We start from the raw sequence: 20403 nt of genomic DNA on the forward strand, positions 1-20403 counted from the left end.
AGTCAGCCCTTTTGTTGTCTCTCGGCAGCCAGAGTAGCTTTCAAGCCGCGACCACCGCGAGGACGGCTCAGAGTATGAGTCAGACATAAGCGTGTGGAAAGGGAGGCGAAGAGCCCTTCCGTAGAAATGAAGTGTTTTGTTTTTTATTTTTGAGCATCTGAAAGTTTTCGCGATTTGAGACTAGGATTTCTTTCAATGTGTAAGGTATGAGCTCTGTTAGTGTTTCGTTTGAGAAGCTCGAGGTTTGAAAGATGCGTTTTAAGTAAACATGTAGTCTCGCGAGATGCTCATTAATAAGTAAATAGGCTTTCTTTTTTGTGTGTGTGTGTGAGTAACCTGAGGGTCAAGGTTATTGTTGAAAGGCCTATCGTAACGCGCGTGTGTGTTATTGAACCTTCTTTAAGTGTTTTTGAATTTTGTAAGGTTAAGCGCGTAGGTTTTCAGTGAGTGCATGAGTTGCACTGAGATGCGTTCTTAGTTCCATTAGCGCGTGTCCTGTGTGGACGGAAGGAAGCAGACTTTATGACTGGGTTGCTAGTGTGTGTTTGAGGGCAGCCGTATTCTGACTTCTTTAGTGAACGTGCGTGGAAAGAGTTAGTAGAAGACGCATCATTTTAAGAGTTCTGCGGAGTGTGTAAGTCCCGCGAGTTTAATTGTTCGTTTATGTCACGTGTCCTGTAGGACTTTCAGGGAAGAAACGTGAGTAAGCGTAAGTGAAAAGTTTGCCTACAACGCAAGTACGCGTTTAGTTTAGTGACCACAAGGCTAGTGCGCTTGTGATTACGTACTTGTGAGGTTGACCAGATTGTTCAGTGGCACCAATACGTGTGATAAGTACGCCACTGCGATAGATTGGAAACATGCTGTTCGTGTAGTTAGGCCACTTATGTTATGTTCGGCTGTTTTCATTTGTTGTTTGCATCCTCAACGACCCTTTTGTTTTGCAACAACAATAGTGCTCTGGTCTTGTCGGCAATCAAGGAGAAATGCATGGCTGTTTGGAAAGGTGGTTACAATTGTTTTGTCAAAATTGGGGAACTAAATGATCAGGGTTGATTTTGACTCAGTAATAGCCTGGCGAGTCAGGGGTGAAGAGCCTGCGCTTACACGTGGGGCAGCGCTGTGTTGTTTGGTTTGTTTGACGTATGTTTTCCAGGGTCCAGGATCCCGAGGGTTGTCAAACGAGGCTCGACCCCAGTACCCTGCAGCTTCTTTCAGCGTTCCTCCTGGCCAGCGAATTGAGTTCACCGGCCATTCAGAACAACCGGGGCGAGGACGAGCTGTTAGATATGGAGCTGGTTCCTGAGGCTACTTCGAGTTCCCCAAACCGCTTCGAGTGGCAGCACAGCTAATTGAGGAATGCAGGAGCAGGAAAGCGCATTCCAGAGAAGCGGCCGAGCAAACAAGTTTAAGGCAACAAGTTCGTGCGTCGCCGGGATTAGAAGGGGGCCTGGGACAATGGAGCGCAATCGACCCCCTTCGTCTTTGAAGAAGGCTGTTGCCACCGCTGCGGAGCCGAGTCGCCGGGATTTGCAGGTGGGCGTCGGACAATGGAGCAGGTGCAGCCCCCCTCCTTCTCCGGCCTAGAAGTGATTGCCCGTCTGCGTGGCAAGACCGCAGAGAGCCCCGACAGGTGTGCCCCGCGACACGGGCGCCTACCATTGGTTGCAAGTGGCGTCATCGGAGTGGACTCTCCCATTGGTCAAACATGACGTGACTTGCAGTGCTCGAAGGGCTTATAAGAAGCCTTCCAGAGAGACCTGAACAGATTCTGGGATATGCCCTGACTCCCTGATTCACCTCTCTCGAACTTCTTGCCGCGGGCCGCAGCGTCCGAGTTGCTGCCGGCCCGTAATGTCTGTACGTCTGTTAATTGACGCTCACCCCTCTTGTAAATAATGTAGAATAAATTCCTCCCAAGTTTGGGTTTTCATCCCGAAGCCCGTCCTCCAAACCCTACAGAATGCAGCGGAGCCTACACGTTCGCTTCGTACGGTGTTGGATCTGGAGGGTGTTAGGATCGGCCTGCCGGGGTACTGCTCTGCAAAGCTATTTAAACCCGCTTCACGCGGCTTCGATCGACCCGCGGTGGGGGCGCCCTACAGAGAACCAGCGAGGACAGCGCTAACCAACCATGAACTTCAGAGAACTGCGGACTACGGCAGCTCTGGAATTTAGAGGCGCCGGCTGGGGTCGGGCGTGACCACCTGGCTACGGGGAAGCAAGAGAACGGACACCACGACGGCCACGCTGAGGGGGGAAGCTCGGGGAAAAAGGCACCTTTCCTGACACAAGCCCCGAGTTCTACGAAGTCCGTCTGACGTCGGCTCCGGACCGTGAACCTCGCGCAAAGAAGTTTATGTGCGGAAGTGCGTGTGTGTAAACCGTCCCGCAGAGAGGCGGCTTGTTTACGATGCCTGGACGAACGTTTTTGCCCCACCTAAGGATCTAGGGAACACGAAGTGGTTATAAGCGGCTGTTGTCGGCTGCTAGTGTGTGCTCGTCAATGTACTTGTGAGCTGCGTGCTCGTAAGGTGCGTGCTGTATGCTCGTCTAGCGTGATCCATTTGGGAGCCACGCATAGACTGTCGGATGTATCTCTTGTATAAACTGTAAATACTGTAAATAAACCCTGTTCACCTAGTTCCTCCGAAGTTCCTCTCTACGACCTTCAACCCTTACAAATGGTGGCAGCGGCGAGATCGTCCAACAACTCCTACAACTGTATGCCAGCGGTGGGATCGTCCGACAAATCTCACATCGGGTAACAGCGGTGGGATCGTCCTCAAACCCTTACAAGGGCAATCCCAATTGCTGCCCTCCAGGTATTGGACCTTGCCGTTGGGTGCGGGAGTTGGCCGAGGTTGAGGAGGACTTTAAGAAAACTGGAGCTTTATTTACATTATTTACAGTGAGAGTACAAAGAAACTAACAGTCTTAGAGTCATTACGGGCCGGCAGCAAGCAACTCGGACGCTGCGGCCCGTGGCAAGAAGCTCGAAAGAGATGAATGAAGGAATGCTCCCTTGCTGCTCCCGGTCTCTGGCTTTTAACCCCTTCGGTGTCTCGAAGTCACGTTCAGCCAATCGGCGAGCCCGCTCAGGTGGCGTCATTTTCGGCCAATGTAAGTCACAACCGGCGCATAGGGTCGCTCCTTGGGCTCCAATTGTACGAGGGATTACTTGTCTGCGGTATTGCCTTCCTGGTCTGTAACTGCCGTCACAAAGGCGGACGGGGGGATTGTTCCCAGGGCTTCACGGTGCATTACGGTCGTCGTTGCCTCGCCGCTTGCAAGCGCCGTCACCATAGGCGGATGGGGGGAGACGGATTGTCTTCGAGCGACCTTTCAGAGCTGCAAAGCAGCTTTGCTCGGGACCCACGTTGCCTGGAACCGTGCCAGGCTCCCGCTATACTTTCGGGAAGAGTCAAGCAGTGAATAGCTCCACATGCGGCGCACGAGGGGGGGGGGGGGGGGACGCCAACTTGTTTGGACGTGCCGCGCCTCGGGAACGTGGTAGATGTGCTTCCGCGCTCCTTAATTAGGTGTGACGCGCTTCGATGTGGTCTGGGGAACTCGAAGGAGGCTCAGGAAAAGGTCCCGTACTAACAACGGGCAGCAGCACACTCAGCGGGCCACGAGGACAGCTGCGATTCCGCGATCAAGACGCGGAAAAACACGGCTGAAAGCTGCCTTCGGGGGTATAACGTCTCTCACGTATCTCAATATTATTACCATATCATCGAGCGAGGATCAAGAGACGAGCCGCCGCGAGAGCGACCATGAAGTTAGTCGGTGCCCTTGGCACGAGCGAGAGTCGGCCTGGCTGTCTGGCTCCAGTGTAAACAGCCTGTAAATAGCCGCTTTCGTCTGTCTTTCCACACGTAACAATATTTAATTTCCTTGTTCGATTGCTTGCTTCTCGCGCGAACGTCAAGGCACCGGCAGAAGACCATAGTGACCCTTGGGAGAGACATGCCTATCTCCCAAAAATGGGTACGAAACACCGATGGGAAAGAGTAGAGGATGCCAGGCGCCTTGCCATACATGCGCACGGATGTAGCCCCGCGCGCGTGAACGCGATGCGTCCCCATTTTTAGGAGCGCGCACGCAAAAGGCGGCCGACGCGACTCGGCCGACGCTGTGCGCAGTGCCGTATTTACTCGAATGTAAGTTCCATAAAACGTAAATTCAGGCCAGTCGGACCACAGACAGAGAGCGCTGGCTTCCAACACGGAAGTCGGCGCCCTGTGTGTCTCGTTTCTGCAGTTGTACGCGCTGGCTATAACGGTAGCTGGGACACGCGGTATACATATTAATATAATACTCTGCGCGATTTAACTATGTTCGAATGTATAGGTAGATACATTTTTTTAATAGCATATGTACGGAAATCGGGGGTTGACTTAGATTCGAGGATGCGGTTTAGCCGCAACTACCCAACAATAACAAGTCACCTCGATGCCCCAATGTTCCAGGCCTTTCTATTCCAATACTCTCACTGGAATATTACCTCAGAGGTCTGTCGGCACGCCGTCATATCTCACGAGCCCCCGATTGCAGGTGTTTCGATTGAACATATATCGTCTTGCCGTTAGCGACGGTCAGCGATGATTTCAACATCGCTGGCGAACAATGCAATCGATGTTGATGAAGACGACGACGAGCGAATATTGCACATGCTCGGGACGAGCGTCGAAAACAACCGATGTTGAGCTCTTATTTCACACTTTAGGTTAAGCTAGCCGATTCCTAGCAATAACCTAGAGTGGGTACGTCCTAGTAAATCACAAGGTTCTACATCTACAACCAAATGCGTGTTTTCGTTCGGCATACATTCGACGAATTTTTTTTTTTCTTTTTCGCTGACCTTTGGAATTTCGGGCGCCGGTCTAGTTTCGAGTGAATGCGGTATATACGCGCCACGTGGGAGAGACAGACAGTCCAAGCTGGCACCGAAGGAAGCCGACGAGGAACCAAACGCTCTTGCAGCGCACGCACGCATATGGGCCATCGCCGTCGACGCCGTGCACGCAATCGGAATGCCGCGCGCGCAGTGTGGCGGCAGATGCAACCGCCGTCGACTTCCTCGATCGGCGGCTCCCTGCAAGAACACACTGACCGGCCGCCGTCCGTTTTTTTGTTTCCCTTTGTATGTATGTATACATGGCGCTATTTCTCGTCGGCGTTTTCTTCGCGGCCGCTCGGCACCCGAGATGGTCCCCGGGACCTCTCCTCGCCCACTCAATATGTGTCCGCGCAACAGCAGCTTGCGGCCGACCATATCGGCAGGCGTGTAACCCAACAGGGAAAAATAAAATACTGCCAATAAATAAAGGCACGCGGGACGTGCTACCCACGTTATAGAAATAGAAGCTTGTCTCTCTTCGCAACGTTGGTGGAAAGAAAGAAAGAAAGAAAGAAAGAAAGAAAGAAAGAAAGAAAGAAAGAAAGAAAGAAAGAAAGAAAGAAAGAAAGAAAGAAAGAAAGAAAGAAAGAAAGAAATACCAGGTCTGACTCCCCCGGCTCCAAAATCATTCACTCAGACAGCATCAGACTTTCCCAGCGGACACCGAGCCATCTTCTCAAGAACGCCGTCCTATGGTCCACAACAGTTTTGCCTGTTACGCCGTTTAGAACACACGTACAGACGCCACCATTCTCCGAGCCTGTGTGTCACGCAAAATCTGAACCAACTGCGCGACAGTGAAGTGGCAAGCGCGTCCAGCTACCAACGCGCATTGCTGCAGGGGTACGTCCGAGTTCGCGGATCCCCAGTGGCAGTGTTCAGCAAACGTGTTTCTTCTTTTCATGTGTGCGCGCAAGTGCGTGCGTGTGGCGACCTGACAACGTCGCCATGACAGACACAGCAAAGCCAATTTGGAGGTTTAAACTAATGTCGCCGTAATAATAACCTGCAGTGATTGGCACCGAGATTATGCAACTGAACGTGGCAGAAATTAAGACCCTAAATAGACTACAATTAAGTTTATTGGTGCAACGCTGCGATTCTTCGCGGCGTCAAACAGCAGGGCAGCTAGACTGCAGAAAGCGCCAAAACAGAACGAGGACAAAGATGACCACCGGACAGCCCGATAGCGACATATAGTAATCAACCAAGCTTCATTAAGAATTCGGGGAGCCGCTTTCCCATCGGAGATGGCCCCAATAGCACGAACGAGAATCGCGACCTCCCCGAGAAGGCGCCGAAAGGATTCGCATTGCCAGCATGCCGTAATCCGGTAGCCCGTTAACCTATTATTCCTGTAAAAATGTTCTGCAGGAAATATTCGACACCGAGATAAACAACAAAACTGTTCTCAGAAATGAGAGTGTCAGCTATGCTAATTACGTAATCTGCTGACTTTATGCCGCAGATAAATATGGCTCGATGTTTCACAAATGTTCATGTATAGGCCTCGGTGCTCCTGCCTGCTGCATATCCCCTGCCTCGGTGGCACAAAAGTTGGGTTGAAATAATATGCGGCCACATCAAAGCGAATCATAATTGTAAATTGAGAAGTCTGAGGAATCATACGCTGCTTAAAACATTGAGTTGCTGCCAGTTCACGAGATTCAGTGCCAAAAAATCCAGAGCGATTTTTTTCCCCCTGTGAGTAATGAACAGGTACTTGACCAACACAAAACAACGAGCCCGACTTACCATCTTGTTGCACTGTATTTGTGTGCCTTTTGTCGTTCAGGTGCACGTAGGAGAGAGTTTTCGCTTAATTCGGATCGGAAAGTGAAATACTTTAAGCGGGGCAATTCGAGTATCGCCCAGAAATCACTGTTCGCAAATTGTCCGGTGCGCCGCAGACCATGCGCATATAAAAAGCTGAGACGTCCGTTACTATTAGTGCACAGAGGAAACAACAGGCAAACTTGAGGTCAGCACAGGACAAGCGGCCAGACTCGAACGAAGTACGCCACACAGTGCGCGAGAATTGTATGACATCATATGACCAATATACAGCCGAGTTCACTCTAACCTGACCTTGTCGCTTCTGTATACAGTGCGTTGTTGTGGCATAAACTTAGATCGAGTCACGTGCACGTTCTATCTTTTGCCCGCTGTCTCCTTCGGCATATTTGTAGCCACTAGTTCAACCGGAATCAGGTTATAGCACCTGCGCAAAAGGTCCAGCCGACAAAGGAGACCGTTGTTGGGCGGCTGAAGGTAGTTCAGCTGCAGCATAGCGATAATCGCAACCATTCACTGCATTTTCACGGAAGCAGAAAAGACGTGCCAGGGACAAGCTTTGTCGACCCCTAATATGCCAGTGAGGTAACTTACATAGTGTATTTCACAAGGCGCAGAAGAATAACTAAATGAATGAATAAACGAAGAAATAAATTCCCTTCACCAGTACGCACCATTAGAACCATGTGAATACGAATATCACGCTTTTGTTCCGAAAGATGTGAACTTTATGAAGATAGAGGATGAAACTCACGGCTTACCACCTCGCCAACGCTCGGTGATTTGGGCTGAGAACCAAGTAGAGGCCGCGTTCGACTTATGAGCACTTTGCGATCGGGGTGCAATCAAGACCGCTCGTGCTAGATTTCTCAAAAAATAAATAAATACGTGGTTGTAATTAAACCACATCCTCACACTACATCCTAAAGTATATAGGCAGCTCGCCGGAAAAAGCTATAGGGGTTGCATTTTAATATATGTACACATTTTTTTTTTATTAAGGAACACCTTTCTACTAGTATCACCAGCGCAAATAACGAACCCCCCCCCCCCCCCCCCCTCGGAAGAAAACCGTGCTTTTTTTTAATGCGGGGAGCCGCTTTCCCATCGGAGATGGCCGCAATAGCACGAACGAGAATCGCGAGAATTTATCGAAACGAGAATTTTATCGAAACAGCCAAAAGTAACGCTGGCTTCGCAAAAACGAATAAGCACCGATGTAGCGAGACCTTGTTCATCACGCGGCGCCACAAAAAGAAAAGTTGCTGCAGAGCGGCAACTTTTCTACTACGACTGCAGAGCAACTACGACTGCAGAGCGGCCTTTTAACACACGCCCGTCTGTGGGTCGCGCTGCCGCGGTAAACCAAACGGACGCGCAAGGCTAGACGACCACGACGCAACATCGGTTAGTCCTCTCCCCCCGATGCACGCGCGGTGTCGGCGACTGGGCGTTAGCGCGCACACTCGAAGAAAAGCCATTGTGTCCGATACGCATCGAGAGAGGACCTGCGAATCATTACGGCACTGGCTGTGCGCATCTCGATGGGTACACGGCGCATGCGACTCCCATTGTGCGGACGATAAAAAAAAAATGAGAAAAAAAAAAGAAAGCGGCGCGAGAGCGGGAACCTCCACAACAAAGGCACAGCCGTTTTCTTTTCCTCGTTGATGGCTGGCCTTGAGCTAAAAGCGTGATCACTGTACACGCATGCAACTAGCGTGCGCATCGAAGACCTACGCACACTGTAAACATTCGAAATACTGTTAACGTGACTGGGAACGGTTCGAGTGCCCTTCCGAACGCCAAGAACTTGCACCCCCTTCCTTTCTCTGCATATACTGTATACGAACTGCTTAGGAGGTAAACTAAAGGAAACTCAATTGCCTTCGCAATAAACAGCAAACTGCAGCGATTGGTTGCTGCATAAGTACGATCACCGTCAAACCAACTTCAATAAAGTTTGCATCGCGTGCCAGGTACTCTGGTTGCTAGCGGTGACCACGAGGTCTCCAAACTACAGACGATACAGCGACACTTTCAGCCATGGAAAGTAGTAGGTCTCTGACCAAGAAATATCACTGGGAAAAGGCATTTAAAATATACGATCAAAAGCTTATGCTTATCGGCGTCGAAGACTGATCCATATCACTGCCTCATCGCCCCAGGAATGGGGCACAGCGGATATTAGGCGCAGGTACGGGGAAACCTCGGCCACAGCACATACACACTGTCGCTATAAATTATATAGAAGAACACGTCCACGTATCAAGACCCGATCAAAAGCGGTCTCCCACGGCCGCATTCGGACGTGTGACCTCGGACTCAGCGAGACAGCAAAGCACGTACGGGGCCAAACGAGATGCATTCACCTTCCGCGAAACGGCAGCAGCACGGCCTACACCAGCCAGATCCTATTCCGTCAAATAGGAAAGGCAGAAGTTTCCATAACTGCAGAGTTCTGCGGCCTATCGCACCGAATTTCGCGCTACGAGCGAACTTAGCCGACCCCGAATATGGTGGCCGGCCGCGATCACCCCAGCTGATGCGGTGTTCGGTCGAGCGCGGAGGTTCGATTCCCGTCGGCGAGGCGCAAAAAAACACGCGTACGTAAACTCTCTGTACATACATCAACGAACCCCAGGTGTTACGAATTAGGCCCAAAACCCTACAACGACTGTAGGGTTTCATCCTCCACACACACACACACACACACACACACACACACACACACACACACACACACACACACACACACACACACACACACACACACACACACACACACACACACACACACACACACACACACACACACACACACACACACACACACACACACACACACACACACACTATATTTATACATATGCGCACATTTAATTTTCGAAGAGGGTTCGAACTAAAACGGAAAATACGTCCGTGAACAAATGTATCGGGATATACGGCTCAAAGCTGTACGAGTGGGCTATGAGGAATGAATGCCCTGTTTGGGGTTAATTTTGACCATGTGGGATTCCCCAATATGCGCCGCAATGTAACTGAGGGAGAACTTTTTTTTTCTTTCCCTTTAGCAGAGCCGACGGAATGTGGCCAGCGAAGTCTGGAATCGAACTTGCGACCTCGTGTTCAGCAGCAAACCGCCACATCCACTGCGCGTCGGTTACGTTATAATCAACGGCTGAACCCGCGTATAATATTTTATATTAACCTGCGAGCGCTGTTACAGGGGTTAACTGAGGTTTTATGCGCCAAACCCATTATGTGATGAGGCACGGCGTAGTGGGGGGACTCCGGATTAATTATAACCACCGGGGGATCGTTAAAATGCCCCCAATGCACGGGACGCGGGCGTTTCATGCATTTCGCCCCGATCGAAATGCGGCCGCCGCCAAGGCCGGCGATTCAGCCATTTGTTTCTTCATCGCGGGGGGGGGGGGGGAGGCAGCCCAGATGCAGACACACTAAACAGCAAGTAACGCGGGCAGACGTAACGTAGAAGCGCAACGTTTCCTTCCTTTTGCACAGCCGAAACGGGGGCAGAGAAGACGGGGCGTGGCGCGCGACTGGTGCGGCACAAAATGCAGCAGAAGGGGTGAGACACGGTAGCACTTGGAAGCGCCACGCACCGTGACGCTCTTGCACATTCGAGTGAAAAAATGTATAACAGATAAGGTGCAGGAACTGGAGTACAGCGACAGTCGTCTGGACCGGCATGCAGGCGCGCGCGTTAGCATCGCGCGTGCATCAGTCGTACGACCGCGCATACACGCCCTTCCGAGAGCACCAGTGGCTCAACATGTGAATCACGCCTCAACGATTTTTTTTTTCCCCACGAGGATCGAAAGGACTATTCGGTAACGCTGAAGTAGCCGACAAAAACACACAGCTTGTGGCATTGGGACACGATGACGCTCGGAAAGTATCACCCGTCCCAGGACACGACCTACATATGTATATACATTTAAATGCAATATATCAAAACGAAGATGTCTGTTGACTTAACGACGGTGTACCACTAATAACCAGATTCGATTTTGAAGCCGCTTCGCGATCCCTTTGGGAGTGATTGAGCGGGAAAAGAGAAAAAGAGGCGAAGCCACGTACTCGGCAGCGGAGGTGGTGGTGGTGGCTGTTGCCGTTGGCGGTCCCCCAAGGGCGTCGATAGATGCGGACGTCCTCATCGTGCTGCTGCTGATGATGCTGCTCGGCCCAGTAGCGGGGCGACGCCGAAGGGATGCGCGGTCGGCGCCGCAATGTGCCAACGTAGCTGAGCACGAGGCGGCACTTGGCCCGGGCCGGCTCGGCGGCGCCCGCGCTCCACGAGGAACACATGGGGCACCGCTCGCGGCTCAGTCCACGTAGGGGACCCCGGCGAGAACGGAGCGTGTAGAAGGAGGCGGCCGGGGCGGCAGCAGACGGAGCCACTATGGAACGGGGAGCGCGCGCGTAAGAAAACACGGCAGCTGCTGCTTGGGAGCCCCACCAGCTCTCCCCTCAAGAGTGCTGCGTGCACGGCACGACCGAGTACAATGTCCACGACGAGGGTGCGCTGCTACAGTTCCAGGACGACCGCGCAGAATCCTTTCGCAGGAGGCACTCTGACAACGTTTCCGTCGTGGCTGCACCGTCGTTTGCTCGCTTCGCGTATCCGAAACGCCGCGGAATAATACGACGCGACTGTCGCGATGCCAAATCCGGCGCTTTCGGGCGGCCGCGGGGTCTTGCAAGTATAATTCCTATTCAAACGATGACGATTCACCAGCGCCACCGACAAAAGGCGGTCACTCGCAATGTTCGCACAATTTCAAATCGAAGCTGCCGACTTCTTCCCCGCAACACACCAGCCAGGCGCAGATGCTGCCAGACGAGCGTCGGACGCTACTACAGCGGCTGCCGATTCATGCGACCATGGCCGGTAACCAGAGCAGCCGGCAGCACTGCGCTGTCTCAAGAACGACACGCGCCCATACACAGCTCGGCTGGCGGCAGTGATGGGCACCAAGACAGCGAGGGGGCGGGGTCACGTGGGGGTGGGGTGAGGACCGCAGTCCACGATGCCGTTGAGGCCTTCCAGGCACTCCGGAATCGCGTGCCACTCGAGATCTTGCGACTCACGGGTGGAGGGAAGTGGGAGAAAGAGACGGGTGCGCGGGATAAAGGAGATTATAGACGACGTAGATCGGAAACGACCAGGTTCTCTTCCTCTTCTTAGTTACGCCACCCTGCGGCACAGTTGAGGAACAAAGCAGGCAGCTACGGCGATGCAGGCGCGTTGAGAACCAGGGTCCACGGATTCTAGCAAGCTTCGTTAGCACAGCGAGGACGCCGAACTCGAAGGGCGATGCAGAAGAGGCCGGATCGTATGTATGCGCACCACAACGGGCCTGGAGCCTAGATGCCCAGGCTCCCCCCGCTGCTCCCTCTCAAACAACTTGGGGAAAGGAAAAAAGCCGCTCGCCCAAATATAGCACAGCCGCGCGCGCGGGAAGTAAAGCAGACAACTTGCAGATGCGGGATGCGCTGGGTAGCTACGCAAGTCACCACTTATCCTCCTGGCCGACGCACAGGCCTATTGTATCCCTGCATGCAGTCGCCGGCGATTGTACGTGGAACGGAAGACGGCCCACACGGTGGGCGCACGAAAACAAGAGGGGGAAGGGCACCAATCGATGACGTTTCGTTGACAGTCGCGAAACCAAACGTGGTGCCCACAGCACAGCGTTGTACTATAGTTAGACGTGTCGTCGGAATGTCCTTTCACACCGAGAGAGCACGTGAAGATCACGGATATCAACCGCGCGTCGATACGTAACTTCTCTTCACCCGCACGGCGGTCGACTACCACACAAAAGAAAAATCCGCAGTCCGTGCCGCGTTCAACGCACTCACGACTGAATAGCCAAACTAGAAATCTGCCTCGATGATCGCCGTCGACAGAGACGGACCGGAGGAAAAAAGAAGAAACGACACGCGCACGGCACACACACAACAGGCACACCAACGCGCGCCGCGGCGTCTACGCGATGGTCTGAAGATGGTCGCGCGCTGGCAGCAAGCGGGCCACGCTCGCGTACGCTAAGGACGCTGTTGTTGTGGCGGCCGAAGACGAGGAGGAAGCAGCCCCGGGGAGGAGGAAGCGACGCCGGAGACGAGAGCCGGCTACGGGAGACAGAGGGAGGTACAGAGAGCGAGAAGGAAAGCCTCGAGGAGGGAGGCCCGGGAGGAGACCGGCCGGACAACTCCGGCCGTTCACGGATGGGCGGCCCAACGAAACGCGTGCGTGCCGGCCGAGACTGCCTCGCTTCCCCTGGTGCCGCGCGTGATGTCGGCGGGATGCGCTTTGGAGAAGACGGGCACAGCCGATGCGGGGCTACTCTGAGAGACCAGGGCGCGAGATGACTCGCCAGACGCGACGCAACGGGGAGTCGCACACGGCGGCGTCTCTCTCTCTTCAAGGAGATGACTGAGATCACCTGTGATGCGTACGCAAAAACGTTCTTGGGAGAGACCTAGTTGGCCTCCGAATGTCGCATTCGGGACCTTCGAGGGTCGCCCTCTCGGGTCTCAGCTTCCACAGGCCAACTGCAGGGGGGCATGGTTCGCTGCCGCCGCGCACCACCGTGCGTGTCACCACTCCCTCCCCTTTTCTCCACCTCTCGCCACCCAGCAAACGCAAGGAACGGCGGCCACGGTGCCGGAGCACGCTTCGCAGCTGCCGTGGTACACGCCCCCACCGCCATCCCTCGGCGCGGCACGGCAAAAGCGGGTCGTCAGACTCCACGCTCCGTGAGCCTAAACTGCTCCGTCAGGCCGGCTAACCCCGAACAGGGGTGGAGGCCAACGCTTCGCTGTTCGATGCACGCGCACAACGCCCCTCATGCACCATGCAACAAGCCTTCCACATAAGACGACGAGCACGGTCATCGGCGCTACGTGCCTGCTTCTTCGCAAGCGCACAAGGGCGAGAGAAAGCGAATAGGGGGCGCGCGAACCAAACGGGCCGAGGAAGGGCCGAGCGTACACGACGTCGAGTGAAACTCGGGGTATAAAAACTCACCGCCGCTATCGGACTTGGCCTAGTTCGAGGCCTCCCACTGTGCGCGGCTCATTTGCATGCATCCGCGTTCGCGCGCGATTGCGGTGGCTCGCGCCAGAAAGTGAGCCCTCTCTCTGATGGGCGCTGAGCGATGCAAAGTGGTCAGCAGATGCGGCGACCATTCACCCCGAGTTTAAGCGCTCAAGTCCTAATGGGGACGGACCACATACACTGCACAGCTCGCGCTGCGGTGCCGAACTTGACACCTAGCCTCTCTGCGGCACTTCCTCGAACTCGCCAACCCTACCACCTTCCCCTAACCCTACTTTTGTTTTACTTTCTCATAACAATTTCTCCCCCTTTCCGCATTACACGAAAGTTCCGTCTTTTGCCATACAAAAACTCTCAGTTTCAGCAGCACGGACAACGCACATCCTGCGCTCACGATGAGCCCGCGTGAAAGGGCTGTACGGAGCCTATGCAAACGGAGCGACAAAATCACGTGACTCTCGGCGCGCAACCTTCACCAGAAACGTTAAGCGGACTTTCCGGCATAACGTCGCCGTGCGAAACATGGTAGCAAGTTTCATCCATTAATGAAGTAGCATACAGCAACTTCACGTTTTAAAGTGGGCAAACACTAATTTAGACTCTCGAGCAAGCGAAAAGAAACACAATGTGCACTAGAAACTGACAGCTTGCCAATATCGGATCGCCATGGCAAGGGAGATTACCCATCGTGGTAAAGCGAACCTAACAGGCACGTACGGACCACTACAGTATTCCCAAATTCTGGAGCAAGACCCCAGCTACAAATGCTTGCCAGGGTTCGTAAAGAAAGCAGAAAGGCAAGGAAAAAAGAATCTTGAAGAGCAGCACCACTAAATCACCCACTAAATCGACATGTTTAGCAAGGACAAGAACCGAAACTAGTTGGCAACTGTTACTTTAGTACTCGCTTTCTTAAAAGTATACACGATGCTAGAAAAGGGGCAGCCACACATACAAGCCAGAGGCACCTGCTCTTGTGGCTGTGGGTTTCCCTTTTTTCCTGCGTCCAGCCTAGTTTATTTTGCACAGCTAATATAAGCCGTGCTAAAGAAAGGAAGATAAAATTATGCAATCGAACGAATCCATCATTACAAAGTTATAAGGAAGTGGCAGAACGGCGGCTTCAGTAAGAGGCGGCGATCGACGCTGCCACCACTTTCGACGTACAGATAGCCGTCCCCTAGGAGCGCGACATGCGCGCACGAGCTTGTGGGGACCACGCAAATTACACAACTCGACCTATGCTGCCGCTTTCTATTGGGTTTTTTTTTGTTTTTTTTTGGGAGAAAGAAAGGTATTATTGCTTGTGCGCTAATTTAAAGAATAAAAGTTGTGAAGAAGCGAAGAATTGGAGAGGATCCAGGAACCAGCGGTTGCCGCCCTATGGAAGAAATGAACTAAGGGGGAGCATGGAGCCTTACGTAACAAAACTGAAGCTAAGAAAAGTCGGTCCAACATGTTATCGCGTCGCTGTTTCATAGTGGAGAGTTTTATCTCGATGGGGGCGAAATGCGAAAACACCCGTGTACTTAGATTTAGGTGCACGTTAAAGAACCCCAGGTGGTCAAAATTTCCGGAGTCCTCCACTACGGCGTGCCTCATAATCAGAAAGTGGTTTTGGCACGTAAAACCCCAAATATTATTATTATTAGTTTTATCTCGGCATGATACGAGACACGTTACTACGGTAAGATACAGATTCCCTGCGCATGCGTCACTTAGCGGAACAGCAAATCACACGCCGAGAGATCAACGTTTTAGCGTTGCGGGTTTGAGCGTAGAACACTATTCTTGATGCAGTGATGAATTAAGCTTTCAGACTGCCGCCCCATCGCCACCGCATCACGAACTTTAATACTGTGGCGCCATCTGCTGGACAAAAAAATAAAATTTTCCCGGCTCGGTGCCGCCTCTCTCTAGCAACGTCAAAACACTATAACGATAAAACATCGCTAGGACTTTGTCTTCAGCGCGAGATTGGAATAAAGGGATGCTCGATTACATCAATTATTTCTTGCCGTCAAGAAACATCAACAGAAAGTAGCAAGTGTGAATTCGGATCGTGATGGCCGGTCCAAGCTCTTCTGGGCGCTGCCATGTTGCGCAATCACGGTAACCTGCGCGACAGTCAGCGGTATAAGACGTACATGCACAGTGTGCCGAATATGTCACGTATCGCGGTAACGCGTCACAAATAGCTATATTTCTCTAGTGTATTCTTCCGCCCCCGCGCTATAGCCGCGCTTCGCGCCCGCTTTTCCGCAAAGACAACGGGTGCGACAGCAAGTGCGGCTGCCGCACGTGCACGTTGCAACGAAGACGATAAATGTGTACGCAGCAATATAAACGAACGAAGTTGTGAAAGTATTTCGGAGGAAAAATGTGCACAGAGCGGGTCGCAAAGCATCCGAACAATTGCGCGTCGATTAAAACCTACCAGCGGTGCAGCGGTGGCGCAGACGTAGAACACCCGCCTCGCGTGCAAGAGGTCCGTGGTTCGAATCCCAATGCCGCGCAATTTTCCACCGGATTAAAAAAAAATCCGCGTGTTGATAAAATTGCATAAACAGGCCGGGAGTGTGGCCTGATCCCGGTGACCAGAACCGGTAACACACTCCCTCACCAGAGCAGGATTGGCCGCCCTGGTGCAGTACTTGGTCACAACTCACAACCTCCTATATGAACACAACTATCAAACCCCGGCCCAGTCCCCAGCAGCTGCGAAGGAACTGACCACGGCGGCGGTCAGACCTGCGACACAGCAGAGGGTGCTAAGAATCCCTGGCTCAGGACAGGCCGCCACTGGAATACGAACCTGGCAACGTTTAACGCTAGAACGTGATCTATTGAGGCGAGTCTAGCAGTGCTATTAGAGGGCAATAAATGGGATATAATAGGGCTCAGTCAAGTTAGGAGGCCGAAAGAAGCATATATACAGCGCTAAAAAGGGGGCACGTCCTGTGCTACCGGGGCTTAGCGGAGAGACGAGAACTAGGAGTCGGATTCCTGATTAATAAGAAGATAGATGGTAACACACAGGAATTCTATAGCCTTAACGAGAGGGTGGCATGTCTTGTTGTGAAACTTAATAAGAGGTACAAGTCTATGCCCCTACATGCAGTCATGATGACCAGGAAGTCGAAAGCTTTTATGAAGACGTGGAATCGGCGATGGGTAGAGTGAAAACTAAATACACTATACTGATGGGCGACTTCAATGCCAGGGTAGGCAAGAAGCAGGCTGGAGACAAGTCAGTGGGGGAATATGGCATAGGCTCTAGGAATAGCAGAGGAGAGTTAATAGTAGAGTTTGCAGAACAGAATAATATGCGGATAATGAATACCTTTTTCCGCAAGCCGGATAGCCGAAAGTGGACGTGGAGGAGCCCGAACGGCGAGACTAGAAATGAAATAGACCTCATACTCTGCTAAGTATTTACTAAGGTAATCGCAAATAGAATCAGGAACACCTTGGACTTCTGTCAACCAAAGCACCAGGCAGGATTCCGTAAATGCTACTCAACAATGGACCATATTCACACCATCAATCAGGTGATAGAGAAATGTGCGGAATATAACCAACCCTTATATATAGCTTTCATTGATTACGAGAAAGCGTTTGATTCAGTCGAATCCTCAGCAGTCATGGAGGCATTACGGAATCAGGGTGTAGACGAGCCGTATGTAAAAATAATGAAAGATATCTATAGCGGCTCCACAGCCACTGTCATCATCATCATCAGCCTAGTTACGCCCACTGCAGGGCAAAGGCCTCTCCCATACTTCTCCAACTACCCCGGTCATGTACTAATTGTGGCCATGTTGTCCCTGCAAACGTCTTAATGTCATCCGCCCACCTAACTTTCTGCCGCCCCCTGCTACGCTTCCCTTCCCTTGGAATCCAGTCCGTAACCCTTAATGACCATCGGTTATCTTCCCTCCTCATTACATGTCCGGCCCATGCCCATTTCTTTTTCTTGATTTCAACTAAGATGTCGTTTACCCGCGTTTGTTGCCTCACCCAATCTTCTCTTTTCTTATCCCTTGACGTTACACCCATCATTCTTCTTTCCATAGCTCGTTGCGTCGTCCTCAATTTCAGCAGAACCTTTTTCGTAAGCCTCCAGGTTTCTGCCCCATATGTGAGTACTGGTAACACACAGCTGTTATACACTTTCCTTTTGAGGGATAGTGGCAACCTGCTGTTCATGATTTGAGAATGCCTGCCAAACGCACCCGAGCCCATTCTTATTCTTCTGGTTATTTCAGTCCCATGATCCGGATCCGTGGTCACTACCTGCCCTAAGTAGATGTATTCCCTTACCACTTCCAGTGCCTCGCTACCTATCGTAAACTGCTGTTCTCTTCCGAGACTGTTAAACATTACTTTAGTTTTCTGCAGATTAATTTTCAGACCCACCCTTCTGCTTTGCCTCTCCAGGTCAGTGAGCATGCATTGCAATTGGTCTCCTGAGTTACTAAGCAAGGCAATATCATCAGCGAATCGCAAGTTGCTAAGGTATTCTCCATCAACTTTTATCCCCCATTCTTCCCACTCCAGGTCTCTGAATACCTCCTGTAAGCATGCGGTGAATAGCATTGGAGAGATCGTATCTCCCTGTCTGACGCCTTTCTTTATTGGGATTTTGTTGCTTTCTTTGTGGAGGACTACGGTGGCTGTCGAGCCGCCATAGATATCTTCCAGTATTTTTACATATGGCTCATCTACACCCCGATTCCGTAATGCCTCCATGACTGCTGAGGTTTCGACTGAATCAAACGCTTTCTCGTAATCAATGAAAGCTATATATAAGGGTTGGTTATATTCTGCACATTTTTCTATCACCTTTTTGATAGTGTGAATATGGTCTATTGTTGAGTAGCCTTTACGGAATCCTGCCTGGTCCTTTGGTTGACAGAAGTCTAAGGTGTTCCTGATTCTATTTGCGATTACCTTAGTAAATACTTTGTAGGCAACGGACAGTAAGCTGATCGGTCTATAATTTTTCAAGTCTTTGGCGTCCCCTTTCTTATGGATTAGGATTATGTTAGCGTTCTTCCAAGAACGCAGCCACTGTAGTACACCATAAAGAAAACGTGGCAGTTTGGGCGAGTTGGTATGTCATGACTGTTTTAGGCTTGTAGCGCAGCTCGGAAGAGCAAAAAAGGAATAAGGTAGGGGTAATCAAAGGGAACGGGAAACAGAGTGACAGGGCGACTCACTCTGTTTCCCGTTCCCTTTGATTACCCCTACCTTATTCCTTTTTTGCTCTTCCGAGCTGCGCTACAAGCCTAAAACAACCATAAAGAGAGCAACAAAATCCCAATAAAGAAAGGCGCCAGGCAGGGAGATACGATCTCTCCAATGCTATTCACGGCGTGTTTACAGGAGGTATTCAGAGACCTGGATTGGGAAGAATTAGGGATAAGAGTAAATGGAGAATATTTTAGTAACTTGCGCTTCGCTGATGATATTGCCTTGCTTAGTAACTCAGGGGACCAACTGCAATGCATGCTCACTGACCTGGAGAGGCAAAGCAGAAGGGTGGGACTAAAAATCAATCTGCAGAAAACTAAAGTAATGTTTAACAGTCTCGGAAGGGAACAGCAGTTTACGATAGGTAGCGAGGCCCTGGAAGTGGCAAGGGAATACATCTACTTAGGACAGGTAGTGACCACGGATCCGGATCATGGGACTGAAATAACCAGAGGAATAAGAATGGGCTGGGGTGCGTTTGGCAGGCATTCTCAAATCATGAACAGCAGGTTGCCACTATCCCTCAAAAGGAAAGTGTATAACAGCTGTGTCTTGCCAGTACTCACGTACGGGGCAGAAACCTGGAGGCAATTACGAAAAGGGTTGTACTTAAATTGAGGACGACGCAACGAGCTATGGAAAGAAGAATGATGGGTGTAACGTTAAGGGATAAGAAAAGAGCAGATTGGGTGACGGAACAAACGCGCGTTAAAGACATCTTAGTTGAAATCAAGAAAAAGAAATGGGCATGGGCAGGACATGTAATGAGGAGGGAAGATAACCGATGGTCACTAAGGGTTACGGACTGGATTCCTAGGGAAGGGATGCGTAGCAGGGGGCGACAGAAAGTTAGGTGGGCAGATGAGATTAGGAAGTTTGGAGGGACAACATGGCCACAATTAGTACATAACCGGGGTAGTTGGAGAAGTATGGGAGAGGCCTTTGCCCTGCAGTGGGCGTAACCAGGCTGATGATGATGATGATGATGATGATAAAACCTACCGGGAACGATGCACCGGGTCACGTGTTGGGGCGACTTTTCGAGACAGAAAGGGCTAAGGGGATGACTTCACGGCGAGTTTGATTGCGAAGGCTGGCTTCGTGACGTAATGCTCCCTCCTACTACTTCCTCCCTTTACGATCAGTCGATCCGCTCTTTACACTTCCGGCACAGTCATTTTTTTCTAAACTGCGTGTCACAGCGCCGCAGTCATGCGTAACATTTAACTTTGTTCATGAAAAGCTGCAACTTGGTAAACAATTAAACGTGAAAACCTTCGCTAGGTACAGCTTTTGCCAACTTGGATCCGTGTATACTAAATGTGTCTTAATAAAATGCATGCCAGCATAGTTTTTC

At 51.4% G+C, this 20403-nt stretch overlaps 1 protein-coding gene across 3 annotated transcripts in view; it reads right to left on the reverse strand.

The window, feature by feature from the left end:
* Window positions 1-20403, reverse strand: part of Cip4 (formin-binding protein 1-like Cip4) — a 318199-nt gene that overhangs the window by 167623 nt on the left and 130173 nt on the right. For 2 of the 3 annotated variants that reach the window (XM_065445619.2, XM_065445617.2), the window contains exon 1: window positions 10808-11341. The exons of the other annotated variant lie outside the window; for it this stretch is intronic. In XM_065445619.2, coding sequence (XP_065301691.1) covers window positions 10808-11035 — 228 coding nt within the window. In that variant the 5' untranslated portion in view covers window positions 11036-11341. Of the gene's footprint in view, window positions 1-10807; window positions 11342-20403 lie in introns of those variants that run through there. 3 annotated transcript variants of the gene reach the window in all.

This window comes from Dermacentor albipictus, unplaced genomic scaffold (assembly GCF_038994185.2).
Source record: "Dermacentor albipictus isolate Rhodes 1998 colony unplaced genomic scaffold, USDA_Dalb.pri_finalv2 scaffold_13, whole genome shotgun sequence".
Lineage (NCBI taxonomy): Eukaryota > Metazoa > Arthropoda > Arachnida > Ixodida > Ixodidae > Dermacentor > Dermacentor albipictus.